At 37.4% G+C, this 20,323-nt stretch overlaps 1 protein-coding gene across 6 annotated transcripts in view; it reads left to right on the plus strand.

Annotated features, from left to right (window-relative positions):
• The window catches only part of MAPKAP1 (MAPK associated protein 1), a 139,551-nt gene that overhangs the window by 45,887 nt on the left and 73,341 nt on the right, over positions 1–20,323 (plus strand). For all 6 annotated transcript variants that reach the window (XM_067541676.1, XM_067541679.1, XM_067541677.1 and 3 more), the window contains exon 5: positions 16,143–16,315. In XM_067541676.1, the coding sequence (XP_067397777.1) occupies positions 16,143–16,315 (173 nt within the window). The remainder of the gene's footprint in view (positions 1–16,142; positions 16,316–20,323) is intronic.

The following is a 20,323-nucleotide window of genomic DNA, read 5'->3' on the forward strand; positions in this document are numbered from 1 at the left end:
TTTGAATGATAGATATGTGCATATAAATAGTTACGGTGACCTAAAATGGCACTCTGCCCTATCCTGCACAAAAGCAGTTTCTGACCCTCTTTGACTAATCAGCCACAGTCTGGTCCATATTCTTATGGGGTTCTTCCCCTCAAGAGTATAGCACTGGTGTTTAATGCAGCTACTAATTGCTCCATCTCCCAAAGCAAATAGGTCAAAGGAATGATGGCAGGAGTCAGTGCATCCCTGACATCTTAGACATGGGGTGAGGGGGAGGGGTTTCTGTAGCTGACCTGGTGTTAAAATAACAGCATTGCCTGTGAAAGTGCGTTACCTGACTTAGCACTGCAAAAGAGGGACTTCATCCAGGCTAGATTCCTCTTTGTGGTCCTCCACCTTCCTCTGTGTATAACAAGCCATCTGCTCGTCACTACTCGGCTCACTTTGCCTACGTTGTTTATTCCTTTCCCCACTTTTTGTCTGTTACGTTGTGAGCTCTGACTCAGGCCCTGTGTCTTCCTGTGTGTTGGTCCAGCTCTTAGCATAGTGGGCACTATTGTCATATAAATAAGTGAGGGTAAGTAAGAAGAAAGTGTGGGCCTTCCACTGCTTGTAGGAAGGAACCAGTCACCTTGCTTCTCCTGTTGGGATGAAAGAGAAGAACACCATGTCTTCTTTTCCCTCCTTCAAATATCTTTGTGTTTTTAAAAAATGCCCGTTAGGACTTTTCGTCTTTCTTCAGGTGACACATGGATGGGGTGTGATGGTGTAAATCTGGAACTTTTGTTGCAGGAAAGAGCAGCTGGGTTCTACACAGGTGGGGACTAATTCACATGAGCACGCACATTCTGTTGTCATATTCCTCCTTTAGTAACCTGGTTTGGCAGGAATACCTTTCTCCTGCGTAAGAGGCAAGGTGGGTGCGGTGTAATATCTTTTACTGGATCAACATCTGACTCTTGAGCAACATAGAGCTCCTCTTCAGGTCTGGGGCCAATATCCTGGGACCAACACAGCTACAAAAACACTGCAATACAACATTTTCCCTAGATTGTTCCACTCACCTCCAGTAATAATAATAATAATTGTTTGTTTGTGTTATGGGCAATGTCTACAGGCCTGGATCAGGGCCTCATTGTTCGGTGCTGTACAAACACCTGAAGGCATGGTCCCTTTCCCAGAGAGCTCACCGTTTGAGAAGGGTAAGAACTTGGGGTGACAAAATATGAAGGGCTGGGGTAGGATGAGGTTAATGGGCACAGGAATATGTCAACTCGCTTGTGCACAACTTGGGCAATAAGCACCACACGTGGGGGTAGGTGGTGTGTAATGCCTATTGATTTCAGTGGCGATCACTGCAAGATTGGATTCTTGGTGATTTGGTTGGATTATTTCTTATCTCATTACAACAATTACATGTGTCTTTCCTGGTTTAAATTGGACACAGATAAAATTGGTTGTCTGTTATTGCCAGCATTTGTTACATTTGTGAATGAGTTATAATCCCCATTTTTTCCCCTGAACAGATTTATTGTAAAACAAAACTGTCTAGGTATTTTTACTTTGGGGGTGGAGGTAAAGGAGAACTTGAAAATGACTTTCAAATGAGAGAACTTTCTATTATATTTATCTGTCTAGAGGCCATAAATCTGTTTCAGCAGATTAAATACTGACTACTTCATAAAGCCCTGTTTTCTCAAACCTCTTATCAGCAGCACTTGGCAGTAATCACACCTAAGGAAACTTGTAATTTTCCTCAAGGAGGTGACACTGACAGAATTAAAAATGAAGGGGCCCCCTGAAAAGCCAGTTCATTACAAATTAACAGTGGTCCTAGCAAAGCAGTGGGCTAAGGCGTGTCAAATAGCGATATGGATAAAGAAACCCAGCATTTTAAGCTGTCAGAGCTGGGAGCATAGCTAGCCTTAGAACAAATTAATCACATATTGTCAATGCAAAGTTGCATCAAATTAACACATCGGATTCCAGCATATTAATGTGAGAAAGCTTTCACCTGATTATTACTGCAAACCATTGCCACTCTCTGACTGCAAAGATATAATTAAATTGCTAAATAGAAAGTGCATATAATATCTCTGCATGCATTTAGGATGCATGAACTGAAAAGATCACAGACTAGTAAGTGACAGTTTCTATTTGTAGGGAGAAAAACTTTACTTTTTTTCCCCTTTTATTTACTTGGGAGTATTAGAGTATGAAATTAGAAAAGTTAGTTGTTATTTGCACCCTATACAACTTGGGTGAAATACATGTTTAATTTATCTGATTTGCTACACTGAGTATGAGTACATAATTACCTTCACTCTTCTCTTGCAAAGAAACAGAACGATTTGGCACAATAGCATAAGGTGTTACAAAGCTATAAAAAAAATAGCTGTATTCTGTTACAAGAGATGCTGTTGAATGTTTCAAGAGGGATCACTGGTCAGTTGATTTGGAACTGGACTTAGCCCTTAAAACCTGTGGGAATCAAATATAGTTTAAAGGAGGGGGAAAGTTTGTTACATGGTCCATGCATATTAAAATACGTGTGTTTGCCTCTGAGTTCAGCACTCAAGAAAATCTGTCTTGGACTGAAAAAGAATTCAAACCAAGATACTCTGTGTGGCTATCTTACTGGTTGGTACTAAAGGTACTTCAGGGAGAAACCCTAACAGTATGTTGGTAAAGAATTACCAGCTGAGAGCTCTTGCCATTGTATTCCATGCACTTTGGAATTTCGTGTCAATATGTTGGCCTATGTCTCTGCACTTTTTTTCAGCAGTGTGTTCCTTTATCTCTTCCCTCCCTTTGTCTCCTTCCACCTCTGGCTCCATGTTTCCCAGACAGGAAGAAAAGAAATGAGAATGGTGAAGGTGAATAGGACACACACACACACACACACACAGCCTGGCTTGGGGGCAGGAAGAATGGGGGGCGCACAGAGCCCCTGCCATGAGGGACCAGATGGTGGGTTCCACAAATTCCTTAAAATAAAGGGATGAAAAGATGGCACACAGAGAGCTTGTGGGAGAGGGCATGGAGTGATGCAAGGAGCTGGTGCGTGCGATGAGCTCAACTCACAGAAGCAACAAAGTGCACAGCCCTCTTGTTTTCTGCTAGTATTAACAGCTGAGAAAGGGAAGGCATCCGCTTTCTTGAGCCATGAGAACGTTAATGAGCAAACATAGCCAGCATCTCAGTTTTGTTTCATCTGAACGACAATGCACGAATTATGATACTATGTTTATTTTGAGAGTGTGGCTTGACAAAGCCCTGGCTGGGATGATTTAGCTGGGGTTGGTCCTGCTTTGAGCAGGGTTGGTCTAGATGACCTCCTGAGATCCCTTCCAACCCTAATCTATGATTCTATGTAAAATATACACAGAAAAGTAGGCAGTAAATGCATCTTTCTTGCTTGTGGTTGTATTGTATTCCCTAAACATTTGACATAAAGGCACTAATTGTATAGTATTGGTAATAATCTATGGTACACTTTTTATCTGGTGAACACAGTGATGGGCAGCTCTTCCAAGACAGTTATTGTGTAACTTTCTGGACAAAACAGTAGCAAAAATGGTTGACAATACTTTAACTTTTGGCAAAAAACACAGGATTGTAATACAATTTCTCCAAAAACTCTAGTCTTGGATTTCAAGATGGTTCAAGCTACTTGTGAAGGACTGAGTAGAGTCAGCTATGGAAAGTTGTTAGGCTACTGTCATTGTCTCTTACCTTAGCAGTTGGATTTCCTGGGAAGGATAAACCCTTGGATAAAAACTCTTGCAGATTCAATGAATGTTATGGAAGTCCTGGAAAAATCTCTAGAACTAAATCTTTAGTGGCAAGTCTTATCTTTTGTTCTGCATGCCATGATTCTCTTAATTAGTTACCCTTTTGCCTGTCTGGAAACTGTTGTATTGCCAAACAGGGTATTTTGGTGTCCTCAGGTCTCCTTACTTATCTCCTTACTCTCTAACCTTATGCCCTTATTTATGGATGTTTGCAGTGGGAGTGGTAGACCTCACATCTTGCTTTTCTGTATATCATTAACCATACCTGAAAGAAGAATTAATGGCAGGGCATTGATGCAGTGTATTAAGTGCCATGTGCATTGTAGTGGTGTATTACAGTGTTTCCCAGTTTGCTGGGAGTTGAAAAAGCACAGGAAGCTTGTTTGTTCTCTTGCAATCTGTGAATAAAAGCTATGAACAAAAGTGAATGGATGGGCTCTAGTAGCTCTAAAATCTTGAAGGACCAGAAATAATCAGTTCAGTTCATGAACTAAAGAGAGTGCTTCCTTTACTTACAACAATCTACTTGTTTTAAGCACAAAATATTTTTGATAAACTTTTTCTTATCTATTTAGCACATGTAAGGTAGTGTTATTTAATTAAAAATATATCAAATACTGGTTTTGTGCATTTTAATATATTTGAATTTCCATCTAAATAGTTTGAGATTAAATCACAAAAAATTCATCATCTAATAAGAAATTAATTCTTCACCATTTTTAACATAATACAAATTAAGAATCTGAGTAAGTGTAATTTAAGATATATAATTGTTTAAATAAACATGTATTTATATATATGGCGTATCCTCCAGGTTAGCAGAAACACTAAACGTAGTGCTCCTAAGGCAATATTTAGTTGCAAATCAACATATTGTAATGGTTACCAACCACTGAGAATCAACCTTTCTTTAGGCAAATAACTGAAAAGTACAAATGCAAAATATAATTAAAAGTATGATTTAAATCAAGGTTTCCTGCTTGCTGATTTAAATCACTTTGATTTTAAATCAGTCCAGCCTGGCCTGAAAACATTTATTAATTCACTGTTGGTATCTGAAGACAAGCATCAAGAAAGGACTCTTCAGCCTGTGACCTCAAGCATGCATCTTTTTATATAAGGATGAATATGCCTTATCTTCAGCATCCAATGACGTGTGACCTGCTTTGTCTGGAATTGTAGGAACACCTCTAGGATTCTCTCTGTCCCTCAGTGCTTAGGCCAAAAAGCTTGTTGACCTTGTGGCCAGAACCATAACTGTTCAGATTCACTTTGAACAATGCATACTCGGTCTCATTGCCAGATACCTGCTGTGGTCCTATGTTACCTTGACTATTTGTTGTAGGCGCCTCATCTTTGTAATGTGATACAACAACTTTCATTCATGATGCCTAAGTTACAAATTTAGGTAAATAACCTGGTGGTCAGCTTCCTAATGTGATGAACAGCTTTGTGGCTAGCTAAAATAATAAGCAATTAGTGTTCTCAAACATGCCAGATGCCGTAATTCCTCACACCATCCCTCTGAAGGAGGTCACTTTACAGATAGGCAGATTGAGAGGCAGTGTGATGAAGTGACTTGGCCTGCCTGTAGTAATATGTGAATCTCTTTCCATGAGCTGCAAAATCATAGATGAAGGGATAAGGCCACCAAACCCTTTTCAGCTCTTCTCCAAACTGAGTCACTGATGCTACTGGTAGCACAGGAAATAAGGACCTGTCTCTGGTAAGCAGCCCAGCTGCTGTTCCACTGTCACTCTGTTAAATACTCTTCTGATCCTTTTAGTTTAAGGATTTTAAAATAACCTGTTGTTATAATGTCACTAAACACCTCAGGTTTTCGTATGGAAATATGTTCTATCAGTTAATAACTTATAGGAAAAACCTGTTTTAAAACTTTAAAATGATTAACCATTAAAAGTTTAAATTGAGCTCGGGGGAAAATGATCAGCTAGAGATGCACTGTAAAAATGATGAGATTTCAGGCAGATTACGGATGATAAATTTATCTTCTTTTTCTAGAAAAACTGACACCCCTCTTCCCCCCATTCATTAAAGTGTGACCCCTTTTAAAAAGTCTTGGTTGGTTTCCTAAAAAGGAACAGTATCTAAGAGTTTGTAACCTAAACCAGTGAGACATTTTGACAGAAAAAGATCAGTTAGCTCATCACTGCTCCTTTTTAGCACTTAGCCCTTAAATATTTGTTCATTTCCTGGAACATACACCTTTGCAACTTCAGGTTACCTTTCAGATACAACTTGCTTTTCTTTGTTATCCTCATTGTTTACTTCAGGATGAGGGAGAATAATTAAACAGAACATCTTTTCCAAGCAGCTGGAGTTTAACTCCAGCTGCCTGCAGCACCTGTGAAGACTGTAGCCCTGCCTCAGGGCTGAGTGGTATAACGCCAGCCGTGGCTCAATGGTGACGATGTGTTCAGAAGTGTACAGATTCGTCGTTGTAATGCTCCTGCCCTTCTGTGAGCTTCAGATGGCAAGAATGTCAGTGAATGCAAAGTGTCTGGTTTAGACTAATTAGAGGGATGATTTGTGAAACAGTGGCTATTTATTTAATTAATCACCAACACACAGCTATAAAACCCATATTTTAAAAATCCCTGTTAGTTTGCCATGTGGTTAATAGATTGTGGCACATTAAAAAGTGACATGGTGATGTATTTAAAATGTTCTACCTAAGGTTGGCTAATGTCCTCAAGGAACGTAAGCTGTCTGCGTTATGCAACAGTGGCCTAGGATTAGAGTTTCAGACCTGTTTGAGGATTGAATATTTGTAAAAGCATTTATCTTTTGAATAGCATCTGTTCATTAAAATATCTCATGGTATATTTCTAAACATACAAATTATGTTTATGATATAGTTTTTAATTGCAAGTTTTTGTTGCATTTTGTTATTACAAAGAATAACTATATTCCTGAGTATTAAATCATAGTGTTTGTTGCTAAGTAAAATGGAAATAATTCTTCAAAAGTACACCATTCCTTTCCTTGGGTATGTAAAACAATCAGATTAGCATCATTTCACTAATACATTTTTGCTGCAGCTATAGCAATCACATTTTGATAAATCTGAATTTGTATTTCATTCTCCAGCAGCGCTGTTGTAACTGAATAGATCAGGTCGTCATCACTGGGTAGTTCAGTACCATCCCAGCCAAAGTGAAATTCAGCCCCTTGCAGAAGGCCTGCACAAGTCATGGATGTGACTTAAGTGATGGGTAGGGCTTGTGCCGACTTGCTGCATTCAGGTTTATTTCACTTCCGGCGAAACACCATTTGGGGATGGCAGGAGACAAGATGGACTGGATTTGTCTAAAAACTGGTATTAAAGTAAATGAGACCTACTGGGTCTAACAGGGGACTCTGTCTTTTTCCTTCTTCCTGTGTGTTTTTTTCCCTCTTCCAAAGGGATTTGACAGAAGTATAACAGAAATCATATTTATAACACTTTTTAAGTAAACATTTTTTAATTTAAGTTAAATTGTGTAAGTAAATACACTTTTATAAGATTGGAATATGCCTCTGTTATATGAATTATATATTATTCCTTGCTTTTAGCTTACCCAAGTTTATTAAACTAGAGGAGTGAGTACCAAGTAGAGGAGAGCAATTTGGAATCTTTAATTATGTGATTATACATTTAACTTACCTTTCTGATGTTCTGTATAAAAAAAATCATTTGGGTGGAGACTTCTAAGGAAACTGTCCAGCTTTGGAGGTTGTTGTTTTTTTCAGTTCGGTGTTGTATAATTAACTAGTATACTAGGAGGGGAGCTGGAATAAAACATGAGTATGTTAATGCAGCCTGGAGCTGATGTTATAGTGATCATTGCAGTGCAGATAAAGCATTTCTTATAACTGTCCTTGCCTACTGGAGCCTTTGAAACATCTGGACCTTTAATTGAAAAAATAGTGTAATGCTATACAAGGCAGACGTGCTAAGTGAAGTCAACAATTCAGAATAAAAAATGTTATTTACCTTCTATTTAACTATTCATACTTTGTTATGCTTTGTATAGCAGGAAATTACCAGGTTAAATTTGTATGAACAGTGACATTGTGAATGAGATAAATTAAATGAGAATGTTAATGGAATTTTACAGACCTACTGTATACATTGCAGTGAGATAAATGATGGTCTGTTTGTCGGGGAGAGGAGCAACTATTGAGGGTTCATTTTAGTGCTCAGTTCTTTGAACTGTCAAACCGTAGTCTAGTAACTCTGTTTAACTTCACTGGAATTATTACAGCTATGTTAGATAGCTGACTGTAAAAAAGTAGACTACTAATAATAATTTAATAAACTAGTCACTTGGCTTACAGTGATAAAATGCACTAATAGTGGCATTACCCCCTGATGAAACAAGTACCATTGCCATGTTTCCATGTGTGGTACAATGACATGCAGAACACAAGATCTTAGGAGGGAAATGCAATTATTCTGTGTGTTCATGTGAACACTGGAACCTAGAGACATTCTGAGCAAAATTGACTTATTTAAAATGAGAAGACATTTTCACAGGACTTGTTTAGACATGTAAATAAATTAAAATAAGAACTGTCTAGTCAAATAATTAACCAACATACTGTACTGGACCTTCGTTTACTATACTTCAAGTTACTCATTGTATCAGAATCTATAAGTCTCAGCCACACATCGTATTCCTAATTGGTCTCTTCTAAGAATGTTCATGTATTTAGGATGAAGCCTTTGTTCCTATCTTGCTGGCCAGTGTGAATCCCATTCCAACCAAGTGCCAATAATACCTTGATGCCACACCATGCCATCGTATGTTCTGCCACATGTATATAGAAAATCATTTTAGATTATTTAAACATTTTATTAGATTGAAGTTTCATATCCTTGTTTTTGACCCCCCCCCCCCAAAAAAAAAAAAGCTGTTTTACCTTTTTAAAGAAATTATTTCTGCTTCATTATTTAATCCTATTTCATTACTTTTGTTTTTTTTTGATTAAGTAAAATTTGACTTCAGAGCACTTTATTTTTCAAAAATCCATAGTGTAGAAAATGGTGGCTTTCATGCACTTCTATCTACAAAAGGATTGTGCTTTTAGAGTATTATGGTCTTTGCTGATAAAAAACATTTGATCTTGGATCCTCTAATCTGTTGGTCCTGCTATTTATCTTTAAAAATATATTAGCTAGGTGCTTAAATTCTACTTGATCTGTTCTTTATTCAGTGCATGTATTTGTAATTTTTTTCTGTATGTTGTGTAAATACATATCGGAGTGGGTTACATATGGGATACAAGCTTTGTATATCATACATACGAAATAATCCTGTCACCTAAAACAAAAACATTTCACTTATATAGTTTGAGTCAGAAGAAATTTTTCATTTGGAAAAAGATTTCTATTTGTTCCTACATTGTCTAATGTTTTACGTTGTTTGCTAGGTGGTGAGTCAATTATTTGAATTTATTATAATTACTGAAGAGACATATACTGATTGAGCAAATAGTAGTAAACTCATTTGTGCCAGAGCCATCTAATTAAATGCTAACTTTTGGTAAGCTGGATGTACATGAAAGATTAATTTGAAGAGGTTTTTATGACTCACTAAATAACGGTTCAGTAAAATCTATGCATTATATCATTAGAACATCTAATGTTAAAGTGATATAGTATTTAGTCACAGAACACTGTTGTATAGGAAGATGCAGTAAATTATTATTGTTTAAAAATTGATCATATTTTTCTCTAGGAAATGTTTATGGACTTTGTTTTAATTTTCCACTGTGAAATGTAGTAAAATAAAGCCCAAAAACATGAAGGATAAAACATACGCTATTTTCTTTGAATATTTCTACAGCTTTTCATTATCAAAATACTTGTGAATTGTTTTCAGGATTAAGTTGTCCTTGTGGTAGACTCAAGATTATACCAAACTTCCTATATAATTTAGGAGAATACTAATGGCTGTACTCTGTTTCAAGAGATACATCCTCTAATAATGGAGAAAGGTGTATATTCTTTAGTGGACTTGCATTAAAAAGTTGGTATTAAGTCTTTAAGAGGCTCCTGGTATTGCAAGAATTGATAACGTTTCAAGTATGTAATTCTTTATGGTTTTAACATTTTATTTTTATATTTAAAGTATACTGATTTTATTATAAAATATGATTTAATAAGGTAGCAGTCCCTAAAACTGCATGAGGCAGATGGAATTTATTCTGTAAAAACTGTTTCTTTGATGCATTGTTCAGTAATGCAACACTCAAAATATGGGAATACAATTCATAGATAGCAGCAGAGAAGAAAAGCTACAGTATGCCTAGTAGCAGTGGAATGCTAAATGTTTTAAATTATTACAGGAGTTAAATAAGTAACACTTTTTCTGATGGGGAAACCGAGACCCAGAGACTAAGGGACTTGCTCAGGATCATGCAGCAAGTCACTGGCAGGGCAGGGAATAGAACCTGAGTACTTGACTCTCAAACCTATGCTTCAGACACAGGACCCTGTTCACTCTGATAACCCCTCACTATCAGCGTTGTCTATGATGAACGTTTTGGAGAAATGTAAAATTGAAATTCTCATAAGATCAGATTTATGCTATCATAGTGCATGAAAGCTGAGCGTAGCTGAAAGCAATATTAATCTCTTAGTGAAAAATGATACTAAGAAATGGCTTTTATTTATTAAACAAATGTGTTTGGATACATTCCGCTTAGGTATTGACTTACCTCCTTAAAGGGTGGGTGAGATCTTATATTTCTAACAGTAAAAGCTTAATGGAACCTGGATGTGTGATTCCTAGAAAGTTTTGTCAATTTTATTCCAGGCTTCATTTGTCAGGATATACAGTGTCCAGTGACACGCTAAAAGAATTTTTTGACAAATTAACTATGCCACAGGTGACAAATCAGGAAAATGTTAATTTAACAGCCCCTTTGCGCCTACCAGATTTATTGAAGGCTATTAAGGAAACTCCAAATGGTAAGGCCCCTGGCCCTGAATGGATTTTCCATTGAATTTTGTACAAAATCTATTAATACGTTTGATGCTACCTTTTTGAATATGAGTAAGCATGCTTTATTTCTTGGGTCACCTGAGCCTTTATAGCTATAATCCACTTCTCTAGTTGGGAGCAAAATCCATGCTCACATATTGACTGTAATCTGGGTCTGAATGATTCCTTCTGAAAAAGTGAGTGTATTTAAATTTCAGCAAGACTGTGGAAACTTGTGATTGCTATAGCTAAATCCAGTGTGGCTAGATCTTTGACTCCGGGGCACTGGGACTAAGAATTGCCATCCAAAAATTACCTCTCTCTGTTCAGCTCCATCACATGTGGTCCTGCCCTTCTACGCTTTGCACAGCCAAGTAATTGAGCCTTACACGACTGCTTGCATGAGTAGTATTTTGCAGGATCAGTCTAAGCACATGAATCTATTCAGCCATGTCGAAGCACTCCCAGGCACGTATCACATGCTGCTTCAGGGTCAAGGAGCACTGGAGTTACGCATGTTCAGACTTAGTTCATCCAGTCCAGTATCTTTTTCTGACTTTGGTTAATACCTGGTGCCATAGAGGGAGGTGCAAGAAACCTTATGCCCTTGAGTTAGTGATTGGTGTATGCCCTGACACCATGAGCTATCACATTCTTTTTAAGCTTTCATTTAAAACATCCCATTTCTAGCTCTTGTAGTTGTAAAGGTAGCCTACCAAATGTGAACCTGACATACTCTGTCTTCGTGAGGCCCTGAATGCACATGGGAAACTTTTCAGACATTTCTTGCCATTGCTAATAGCAGTTCAGCTCCATCAGCTTTGGGAAGCCTAGTGTATGCAACACACCACCCTTGGAACTCTCATGTCTTCTGCCTGTGAAGTATTTGTGATAAAGGTTTCATGGATGTCTGTAATGGATGGTGCTGGATAAAATATAGAAGTATAATGAGAGATTTGGGAGTTGGAAAGAAGGGGGAGAGAAGATATATTAGGAATGATAGAGAACACAATACATGGGGCAGTGAAGAGGGAAGGGGGTGAGAGAAGGAAAAGATGAAAAAACACTGAGGGCTGTGCAGGAAAAGTTACCTATTGTGTGATGGAGAAGAAGAGAGTGTAATGGCAGCAAGAAGAGAAAAGGTCTAACACAAGCATGAGAGATGGCATATTTTGAAATGTCCTGAACAGTGGACAGTGTTACAATAACAACAAAACACAATAAACTGCCCACAGGTGAAATCCTGGGGCTTGTGAAGTCAAAAGGGAAAACTTAATTGGCTTCAGTGGGGGTGAGGATTTCACTCTGCTGGGTCTTACTCCTTTAAATTGCGGTTAGGGTGACTAGCTCTCCCAGTTTCATAGGGACAGCCTAGATATTCAGGGCTTTTTCTTGTCTGGGCGCCTGTTACCCTCCACCCCCAGTCCCGATTTTTCATACTTGCTATCTGATCACCCTGATTGCAGTAGGCATTGCAGGGCAGGCATTTTACACCCTGGCTAGTTAAATAATGCTCATAAATCCATTGTTCCTCTTATTATGGGGTTCCCTTGGTAACTTGGACAAAGCCAGGGACAGACTTTCTGAGGCAGAGATTCATTGTCTGATGCTGACGTAATATCATTAACAATGTCTTGCAGCCAAGAGGGGAGAGAGACAACAGAACTTAGGTTTTAGCATTTAGAGTTCTTCACCCTCTAAAACTGTGGCTCTCAACTGAGTGTACGTGTACCCCTGGGGGGTATGCACAGGTCTTCCAAGGGGTCATCAATTTATCTAGATATTAGCCTACTTTTACAACAGGCTACATAAAAAGCACTAGTGAAATCAGAACACACTGTAATTTCACACAAAGACTTGTTTATACTGCTCTATATACTATACACTGAAATGTAAATACAATATTCCAGTTGATTTATTTAATAATTATATGGTAAAAATGAGAAAGTCGGCAATTTTTCAGTAATAGTGTGCTGTGACACTTTTGTATTTTTATGTCTGCTTTTGTAAGCAAGTAGTTTTTAAGTGAGGTGAAACTTGGGTACACAAGACAAATCAGACTGCTGAAAGGGGTACAGTAGTCTGGAAAGGTTGAGAACCGCTGCTCCAAAAGTATTATTTTATTGGGGGCTGGGCTTGAAGACATGTCAGTTTGTGTCTTGCAGAGTAAAATATCTGGAACAAAGGTCTGTGATGAGACATGGGAACACTGGTGTACAGAATCACTAAATGCATGCTTTTAATGCCTTCACTAGATGTTTTTGTCTTGGAATGAAAATTTTAGAAGTTTACATTTAGTTAAAACCTTTACGTGAATGCATCTGCTTCCTCCACTTTGGCAGGCCTTGCCAGTGCTCCTACCAGAGGGCCATCAGTTATCCAGGCAAACTTATGGTCCTGTTTATATTTTATTAAACTCTTTTGAATCTAGCAGTATTCTTTCTGTTAAACAGATGCATCCAGTTTCTTCTATACCTTGAGTGTGTGCGGGGAGGAGATAGCTATACTTAAAAAAATAAAATAAAAAAATTATTCAACTTCACTTTGCTTGAGCAGCTTTTACAATACTTCCATGCTATTCTACCACGAATGTAAAAGTTACTTGTTTTTATTTGTTACTCTTTTACTTCTATAACTTTATACAACAAGAGTAAGGCATTCAATTCCCTATTTTATATTCCCAGCCTAGGTGTCCAATATTGAATCCTCTTATTCCATTACTTAAAGCCAGAATTCCTAATGATTAATTCTAGTGGTGATTTCTCCTCTTGGTATAAAGCGAGGATATTATCCTTATGTCAGTTAATTTGTGGGGGGAAATGTAAAATTTTTTGCCGCTTAAAAGATTATTAGCTTAAAAATAGAGTCCTATCAGCTATAGATTAAACATTTTTCTTCTAACACAAACTTTATAGATCTTTGTTGTTATATTCTTTATGTTTTAATTAAGTCTTAATCTCCCTGTTCCCAAATAGATTATTTAGTACAATACAATGCAATGATACCAGTTAATCCTTCTTGGTTGTCTCCAAATAGTTTTAAATGGCTAGAAGTGGTCTCAGTTATAAATTGCTTTTGGTCTTGCCTTGACATATAGAAATCATCTTTTATTTATTCTTAACCAACACTTAACTTCCATGTCTGTTTTACATTGCTGTTTCCTCCCGAAATGAAGAGCTGGTTGTGCTGTCCATCTGATTTGGGTACAGCCATCATCTAAGTTTCCCATGTCTGGAAACATTTGTAGTGTCTGTTACCACTCACACTGTAATCCTCTTGTTAGGGGCAGTGTTTGCATCTATAAGATTCTTGCATGTTATGTCTAGTTAATTTATATTCTATAAGTATCTGCTAGCATGGCCTACCTGACTTCTCCTAGCCATGACTCCCGACTCCCCTTTCTTCTTTCTGTTTCGATGTGAAAGCCAGTCTCCACTTTCTCTCCACTTCCCCCCCACCTTTATATATCGTGAGAGAGAGAGACCCCTGCGTGTTAACCCTTTAGATTTTTGTGCACCATAGTGGGGACCCTTTCACTCCTATCTGATTACGAAAGGTGGCCACATAAATTCAAAGAGGGAGGAAGAGGAGAGGAAATGAGACAAGGCATCTCTGAGGTAAACTGAAGGAAGTCCATGGAACATTTAAAAACCAAGGGCAGTTTTGAACTGTATTCTGAAATGATTGGGAGCCGGTGAAATTATTTGAGCATGAGGGTGATGTGACTGGGCTTCTTTGTATCCTTGAGATACAGGCAACAATGTCTTGTGCATGCCAGAGTCTGGGCACATGGGATGCTATTGAGAACGGAGATGCTCTAGTCAAGATGAGAGGGGATTAAGGCAGTGCCATACATAGTGTTGCAATAGGTTGTTGTGATAGGTGAATTTGCAGGGTTAGGCGCCAAGGACAGAAGCAGAAGTTTAGAGTCCAGGATAATGCTACAGTTGAAGACTGTGGTGGGAAGTGGTACGTTTGCACTGGGAACACAGTTAGGGTTCATAGTTCTTCTTTATTGAAGATCTTGTGGTGGAAATGTTGAATGTTTCCATAAATTTTTGAGTTTTCATAGGAAGTCACATGAGATCATTGCCCTTGTGAAACTAATTTTTCACATTAGTTTATATAAAGAAATGTATTGATTCATTAAACAGCATAAAAGAACTGAAATTATTTAAACCTACATAGCAATTCCACATAGACAGTTACAATAGTACATTTTAGTTCTAGCTACTGTAATGGACATAAAAACCCATACTTGGGTTAGACCAATGGTCCATCTAGCCCCGTATCCTGTCTTCTGACAGTGGCCAGTGCCAGATGCATCAGAGAGAATAAACAGAACAGGGCAGTTTATTATGTGATTCAGCCCCTGTTGTCCAGTCCCAGCTTCTGGCAGTTGGAGGTTTAGGGACTAGAGCATAGGGTTGCATCTCTGACCATCTTGGATCTTATTGATTGATCTATATCCTCCATGAACTTATCTAATTCTTTTTTTGAACCCAGTTATACTTTTGGCCTTCACAACATTCCTGGCAATGAGTTCCACAGGTTGACTGTGCATTGTGTGAAGAATTAAAACTTCCTTACCTTTGTTTTAAACCTGCTGCCTATTAATTTCATTGGATGACCCCTGGTCCTTGTGTCATATAAGGGGTAAATAACACTTCCTTATTCACTTTCTCCACACCAGTCATGATTTTATAGACCTCTATCATATCCCTCCTAATCATCTTTTCTAAGCTGAACAATCCTAGTCTTTTTAATCTGTCCTCAGATGGAAGCTATTCTAGACCCCTTGCCATTTTTGTTGCCCTTCTCTATACTTTTTCCAATGCTTTGTAACTCTTCCCAGTCAAGTTTGTAGTTGCCACCTCACTATTTAACTCTTTTTCCAGATCATTTATCAATCTGTTGAACAGCACTTGTCCCAGTACAGATCCTTGGGGACCCAGCTATTTTCCTCTCTCTGAATATTGATAATTTATTCCTACCCTTTGTTTCTGATCTTTTTACCAGTTATTAATCCATGAGAAGACCTTCTCTCTTATTTCATGTCTCCCTACTTTACTTAAGAGCCTTTGGTGAGGATCCTTGTCAAAGGGCTTCTGAAAGTCCAAGTACACTATTTCCACTGGATCACCCATGTCCACATGTTTGTTGACCCCCTCAAATAATTCTGATAGACTGGTGAGGCATGATTTCCCTTCTCAAAAGCCCTGTTAACTCTTCTTCAACATATTGTGTTCATTTGTGTCTGATAATCCTGTTCTTTAACATGGTTTCAAAAATCTAATAAACACAAGCTTTTCTTTGTCCCTGTTTTACTTTGTCACTTATGTATTTTAATAAAATGTTTTTTCAACAGGGTCATGTTGGTACAACTGCAACCAAAAAAATTGATGTCTACCTCCCATTGCACACAAGCCAAGACAAACTGCTGCCAATGACAGTTGTGACGATAGCAAATGCCAAGGTGCATGACCTGATTGGACTAATATGCTGGCAATACACAAGTGAAGGACGGGAACCCAAACTAAAGTACTGTTCTTTCTTTACTACTACTTGATCTCTGCTTTTCTCCTCTACAGCCGTTTTTGCATAATGAAATGGATTTCCATGTCAATATTTTTATAAATAAATCTTACAGGAACCACATATAGTTATCAATATTTCCTTGTGAGCAATACACATACATCTATATCTATTTCTTTCAATTAAATTGCTGGATACTGTATAATAATAAACACATGAATCCAAGGATGTGTAAATGAATCATAATTTCAAAACACTCTATGTGAAATTAAGATAAATCACACCACTGTCAGTGTCCTTGATAGGTGTTTTATTTTTGTGTCTGACCTAGTTTTTGAACCACTTCCTAATGACCAAGGATCAAACAGAGGTGCAACAAATAAAATCTAGAAATTATCTATAAGCCTTCTGATTTTGACAGTGGTAGCAAGAGCTGCTCAATATCTGACTCTCTTTTCCTACACTCTGCCTATAGACTAATCACAGGGTGGCATAACTAAAATGGACTGCTGAGTGTCTTGGAATGCTATTTTAGTGTTCTGTTTGAGAAAGTACGGTACCATAAAATCAATTACTAAATCACACTGCATATTTATGCAAAAGAGATGAGAGTTAAGATTGTGCATGTAATCTGAACTTTGATACTTCCTGGCTTTTGAATGTGTCACTGTACAAACGTAATGTCCTTTTAATGTAGTCATTCATATTGAATAGACACATGGTACATATCACTGGGTGTGAGAATATATAATTTTTCAATTTTTATAAAGAATGGACAACTATGGGGTTAAATGCAGTTAGAATCGAAGGTACCTTCCCTGCCCCCATTTTTCTGTGTAAGTTTTTAAAGACACCCCTAAAATAAAGATGAGCATATTAGGGAAAATACCAAAGTAATCATAAAAAATCAGTTTGATTTGAAATTGTGAATAATGCTTTATTCTTTAATTGAGAAATCCCTATATCGTGCACTGGCCTCTTATAGTTAGTTACTACTAAAACTTTGCCTCCATCACCTGTGCAGCAAGAGATCAGAAGATACTGTTATCCTTAGAAATTCTTTACAGCGTCAGTTTATTAACAGATTTTTCAGTATTTGCTGTATTTGTTGCATATCCCTTTGCCTGGGGGTGGCACAGGGAGGGGAGCCTGACCCTAAATTTGTGAGACTAAAAATAGATTGTATGCTGTCTTTCAGTATTTCCTTCTTTTAGTAAAGATAACATTTTAATGGTAGGTCATACAAGTTCTGTGAAATAGGTACTTCAGACCTTTTTAATCTGCACATCATTCATTTTAAAATGACACTGTAAAGTCTGGAAAAATACTTGCCCCGTATTTGCTGCATAACAAAGGATGAAATAATTACGTAATATAACAGAACCACTTCTGGTACAAAAGTAGTATAATTGAGTATAGTAGATGTTTTTATGTGTTAGGGAGTCAAACTTCCTAGTCTGTTCCTTGTTCCTGGAATATATCTTGGAAATTTTGCCCTTGCTACCATTTTTCAGGAATGGTTTTATATTCATGAGTCCTCTGTGTATTAGTTCAGAGGTAGGTTGAGAACTCTCTGGGCTTTCCTCCAATTCTAGCACAATTGGCAGGACAAGAAGGGGGGTTGGGGAGAGAGAGAGGTTATTAGGATTTACATTGATGCCTTTATTTAGGAACCTTGATTACTAGCTGACTTCTGTATTGTAGATATAGGGCAGCAAAGGGAGGTGGACCTTCTCCAAGACTGTTTCATGGATGTTGTTTCTTTGGCTCTATTGTTCCTTTCAGCTTTTTTGAATGAACAGATGTGTTATTCAGATTTTTGATGTATTAAACATTTCAGTGTTCTGACACAAGTGAAGAAATGTAGAAATAATTGCAGACACTGCCATTTCACTTGCCAATGTTAATTGCCATTTTCTGTTTGTTAAAACATTTGTTGATCAAAAAGATGATTCTTGGGTATTATTACTGTATTTCAAATGTGTGAGATGCAACCAGTATCAAAGTCTTGGGCACATGTATACTTTTTAAGAATACATTACACATCATATTGGCCAATGTCAACAAGTAGAGTATCCCATAAAACAAAATACCAGTGTCCTCCAAAAAAAGGCCTGTGTCCTGAAAGTCAACAAGCGTTAGCTCTGTTGAACCAATGGGAGGAAGTGAATTTCAGTGTCTCTCTTGTGGGTATGATGGCTGTCTAGGAATGACCTTGGCCAGGCAGGCTGTCAAATACCACCAGATCCTACTACAGCGAGAAGAGAGTTAGTAGGAAAGCTTGGTGACGTTGGAACCCACTCTTCATGTAGCAGTTAAGAACACAGATTTGGGGATTCCGGAAAAAGGCAGACTCAAAATTACAGTATGATTTTTAAGCAGTTTTTCTTTGTTCTCATGTTTCTTTGATTCATTTTTTCTGAGCAGTCCAATGTCTGTCCATAGGCAAGGATCAGTTTAGCACGGTTATTTTACAGAATTCATTTATAAAAAAGGGAATGCATATAACTAAGGTTTTGTAGATAATATTATTGTAATTATTAATTATGTTATTATAGACAGACTAATGAGGAAACAATATTAGTCAGCATGTATATTTATTTTGTTTGCTTTAGAGCTAGTCATTTTACAGATAAAGGAAAGAGAGTGAGGATCAACTTGAAGAAAGCATTAAAAGTTGTATGGGTAATACCAGCTTGTAATCAGTATATAAAATAGGCATACCTGCTAATAAAACCAGAGTAGAATAACAAGGAACGTGCCATGCAACCCCCACCTTCATGAGAGCGATATCTTGCTGTCAATTTCTTTATTCTAAAATGTATCCCTAATAATCCACAATGAGTGAGCTATAGTTGACAGGTTTGAGGATATGCTATGTCCATTTTGTACTTTTGTCTCTGTTCAGTGTCTCTTGATATGAGGAAGTCTTGACAGTGTTAGCAACCCTGTCCCTGGCCTCTTACATATGAACTTCAGAGTCATAACCCACTGGACCGTTCTGATGCTAACCACTGATGGATGTGCTCTGCCGATTCTGCCTTCAAAAAGCATGTGGAAATAAAAACGGGTTACAAAAAATTGCAAAACCCCAGATTTCTGTATTTTAGATTTAAAGAAAAAAAAGGAACTACAATTTCGTGCTCACTGCAGTTAAGTCCTTCATTCTATCCACAATAAACTCAGGTTTTCAAGACCTTGAACATTTTCAGATACATTGAGCTGAAATGTGGGGGTTTAATCTTATTCTAGTGCACATGATTTTACATGCTGGCTTCAAAATGTATAAAATTTGTGCCATCTAGACTTTTTTCCCATAGGTTAAAAATACTCGTGTACTTAATAAATATAATATACAGCTTCACTAGTAATTGTTAGAACCTAATCTATTTTAAGATAATATCTTGTATTAATACCAGTTCATCAGGAACACAGTGTATTCGTTCTGAAGCAATCACATGCAGATATATACATGGGACAGTAGACTAAATTTTTCTGCATCTTAATGTGTATGTTAAAATATTTGCTCCAAAGTAACCTCAAGTTCTGTAATTTGTCATTTATATTTTGCATATCCTTCTTCACTGACAATAAAATAGATTTTTCTTTTTTTTTAACAAACATAAATGTGTACAACTTATGAAATTCTGATTTAGTTTGTAAAAATAAGATTTCAGAGTTGTGACTGAACCTATATTATTCCTCAGAAATCTTTGTTTGCTCTTTGGGGACACCTGAAGCATGGTCAGTTTATGGTACACAACAGACTTCATGTAGTTGCAATAAAGGAGGACACATATGGATTGAGGACAGCAGTTCATCATTGATAATTATGTTTTTGACTCTTCGGGAATCTTTCTGACCATACTGAGTGTGGTATTCTGACACATGCGTGTATCTCCCCCTAGCTTTAATGGGAACTATGCACATACAGCAAGTACAAACCAGACATTTTAGTGTTATTTATACAGAGCCGTAAGCGTACATCAGGCTGTACAGTAGGAGAGTGGTGTT

The sequence above is a fragment of the Emydura macquarii genome, unplaced genomic scaffold, assembly GCF_026122565.2.
Source record: "Emydura macquarii macquarii isolate MOO-44397 ecotype Brisbane River unplaced genomic scaffold, CSIRO-AGI_Emac_v2 contig_691, whole genome shotgun sequence".
Classification (NCBI taxonomy): Eukaryota; Metazoa; Chordata; order Testudines; family Chelidae; genus Emydura; species Emydura macquarii.